Here is a 3033-nt window from a genome sequence, read left to right as displayed (position 1 = left end):
CAATGAAAATCAAGGAAATAGTGAGAAACTTATAAAAATAAGTTTGGATGTGCTCTAACTTGTTAAGTAGGCTTTTGAAATATGTTTCTAGCTAACTAAAGAAGGATGTGGATGGTGGGGTCAAAGGATCAATGAGAAGGCCAATGGTGGATGGGGGCCATGACATCACTTGACTTGTTTATCATTTGCTACTGCTCCAAAGTGAAGCTCCTAGTCTTTGGGAGATCTATATAAGGGGAGGAGCATCATGAGGCTAGGGCAAAGCATTGGAAGGAGAGAGAGAGAGAGAGAGAGAGAGAGAGAGAGAGAGAGAGAGAGAGAGAGAGAGAGAGAGAGAGAGAGAGAGAGAGAGAGAGAGAGTTGTTCTTGTGAGAGAATATATGGCAATGGAGGGTGGCATATTGTTAATGATCTCCATGTTGGTGGTAATGGCTAGTGTTCCTATGGCAAATGGTGCGCAATACACAGTAGGCGACAATGTGGGATGGGGCTTGGGGAATGACCTCGACAATTGGGTACTTCAACACAACTTCTATGTGGGAGATGATTTATGTAAGCCTTCTATCTCTCTCTCGTCCAATTATAGACTAGCCCACCAGCTAGTCTTTTAGCCACACATTCATACTTGAAAATATGTTCAAAATGCTCTCTCTCTCTCTCTCTCATTCATAGAACGTAGGTAACAATTCTCCACCTTGCTTTAATTTCTTAACATGGTCGTTCGAATGGTTAATGAGCATGAATGAAGCGCCCTCTCTCTCTCTCTCTCTCTCTCTCTCTCAATCAAATGTACATATATATATCTGAGCGTTTTGTTGGGGTGTTGCAGTGTTCTCGTATCCGAGCGGCCAACACAGCGTGCTACTGGTGAGCGAGGGGGACTTCAACGACTGCAACACGGAGAGCCCCATAGCCTCCGACAACGGGCAGGGCAACATGGCGATAACGCTGGTGAGCGCGGAGACCTACTTCTTCATCTGCGGCGTGCCCGGCCACTGCGCCCAGGGCCTCCGCCTCAAAGTCCCGGTCTTGGACGCCGTCGCCGCCCCGCCACCCGCCGAAGAGGACCACGTGTCCCCACCTCCGCCAGTCGTCGACGACCACGTGCCCCCACCCGCCGACGACCACGTGGCCCCTCCCGCCGACGACCACGTGCCCCCTCCACCTGAGGAGCATCACGACACCCCCCCGGCCAAGGACTCCCCTCCTTACTACAAGTCCTTCACCTCCTTCCGCCCCGCCAACTCTGCATCCCCCCTCCTCATCACCCTCTCCTTCATCCTCTCTTCCACCTTCGCCTCATCCCTTCTTCTCCTGCTCATCTAAACCAAGCATCAACTCCTTTCACCACATATATCCATTGTTAGCTACACCAACTTCATCTCACCATGGCTTGCTACACCATTAGTTTAATCCTCCATGTGATCATCGCTTGTTCCACCACCATCCATTGCTTGCTACCCCATTAGTTTGATCCTGCATGTGTTCATTTCTAGTTCCACCTCCATCATTAGTTTAACCTTGCATGATCATTGCGAGCCCCACCTCCATCACTAGTTTAACCGTCCATGAACATTGCTGACCCCGCCATAATTGTCTACTTAATCTAGCACTAATCATCCTTGCATGATCATAATTTTCTAGCTGTTCCATCACTTGCTTTGCCTCACAAGATCACCCCATCACCATTGCTGCCTATATCATTTATATTTTAATATTGCATCATTCTTAGCTCCATATCATGTGCTCCACCACACAAACTCATCCCACATCATATCGTTGATTGCTACAATATCCTTGTCACATATTTGCTAGGTCCATAATCATTTCTCTATCACACAAGCTTACTCCCATATTGTCACATAATCACTCATAATGCTTATCATTATGTGCTCCAACGATTTGTCCACATTATTAAGACCCTTTTACAATTGCCCATTACATCTTACCATGAATAGTTTTCACGCCTCAACCCCTACATGTAGAGATTTATAGAGCAGTTCTTGTACTTCATTGTCTTGCAAAAATAAATCAATAAACATTGTTCTTGTTCTCTTAAGATCCAATCTTCTATCTCTCTCTCTTAAACAACACACTAGTTCATTATTTAATTATCATTATATCATGTTTGGTGTCATTTTTCCATAATATAGCTCACCACTGTACTTAATGTAGGAAATGAGTGCATATTGTAAACCTATATTACTACTACTTTTATTGTGACAATGTAAACATGATGACCAAGAAATAACATAAGAGGCAAACTCAGAAACTTGAACAAAGGATCCCTTGTAACTAGCCTCATTTTTTATTTGTTTAGAAATAGATACTAAATGCTTTGGATAATATAGTCAATAGCAAGTCAATAACCAACATAACACCATGCAAATGCATGCTTAAGAGACTTGGGCTCTATGAAAATCTCTTCATAACTTTAGGTGGGAGTCCTTTTGTACCTTAAAATCCCTCCATAAAAGGTTCAACAAAGCAAACCAATTTTATGGTGGGGCTAATAGACTTAAGGTTTCCTAAAACCTATGTTAGAAAAGTCATCTTAAACGTCTACATAAAAAATGCCGAATAAAGTAACATTCTTTTGAGAAATGCAAGTCTTTGTATGCCATTTTGAATGAGACATATACACTCTGCAACATCTACAATATACACAAGTCCTAAATATCTTACTTAATGACTTACATCCAATGAATTAGCTAGTTGAGACAACAATATTTTGTTCAAATTCTATTAGAATGGTGTAATGTTGTCAGAGTTCTGCTCATTTATGCTTATTAATTTCCATTAATATATGCCTAGAAAGCATTATACTTACAATGTTGTGAAGATCTTTTAAATAAGTACATAGGAATGGTCATTACAAATCACACATGATATTCTTTCACATAAAAAAAGATAGTCACTACATAAGGTCCTAAAATCTCATGCTCCCCACCTTATTAAATATTGTATCTCCATCAACTTTAGCATGCTCCATTAACCCCTCCAACAATATTCAAAGGACTAATTCTCTTTGGA

General features: G+C 41.9%; 1 protein-coding gene across 1 annotated transcript; it reads left to right on the top strand.

Annotated features, from left to right (window-relative positions):
• Nucleotides 1-284: 284 nt before the first annotated feature.
• LOC148039798 (blue copper protein 1b-like) lies at nt 285-2053 on the top strand. Its single transcript, XM_087694062.1, has 2 exons — nt 285-552; nt 830-2053. The coding sequence occupies exons 1-2, from the start codon at nt 381-383 to the stop codon at nt 1324-1326; spliced, it is 669 nt and encodes a 222-aa protein (XP_087550188.1). The 5' UTR covers nt 285-380; the 3' UTR covers nt 1327-2053.
• Nucleotides 2054-3033: the final 980 nt, after the last annotated feature.

Source organism: Lygodium microphyllum, chromosome 2 (assembly GCF_053477565.2).
Source record: "Lygodium microphyllum isolate KBCC chromosome 2, Lygodium_microphyllum_v1.1.10, whole genome shotgun sequence".
Lineage (NCBI taxonomy): Eukaryota > Viridiplantae > Streptophyta > Polypodiopsida > Schizaeales > Lygodiaceae > Lygodium > Lygodium microphyllum.
Note: the sequence above shows the minus strand (reverse complement) of the source record. Positions and strands in the feature narration are given on the sequence as shown.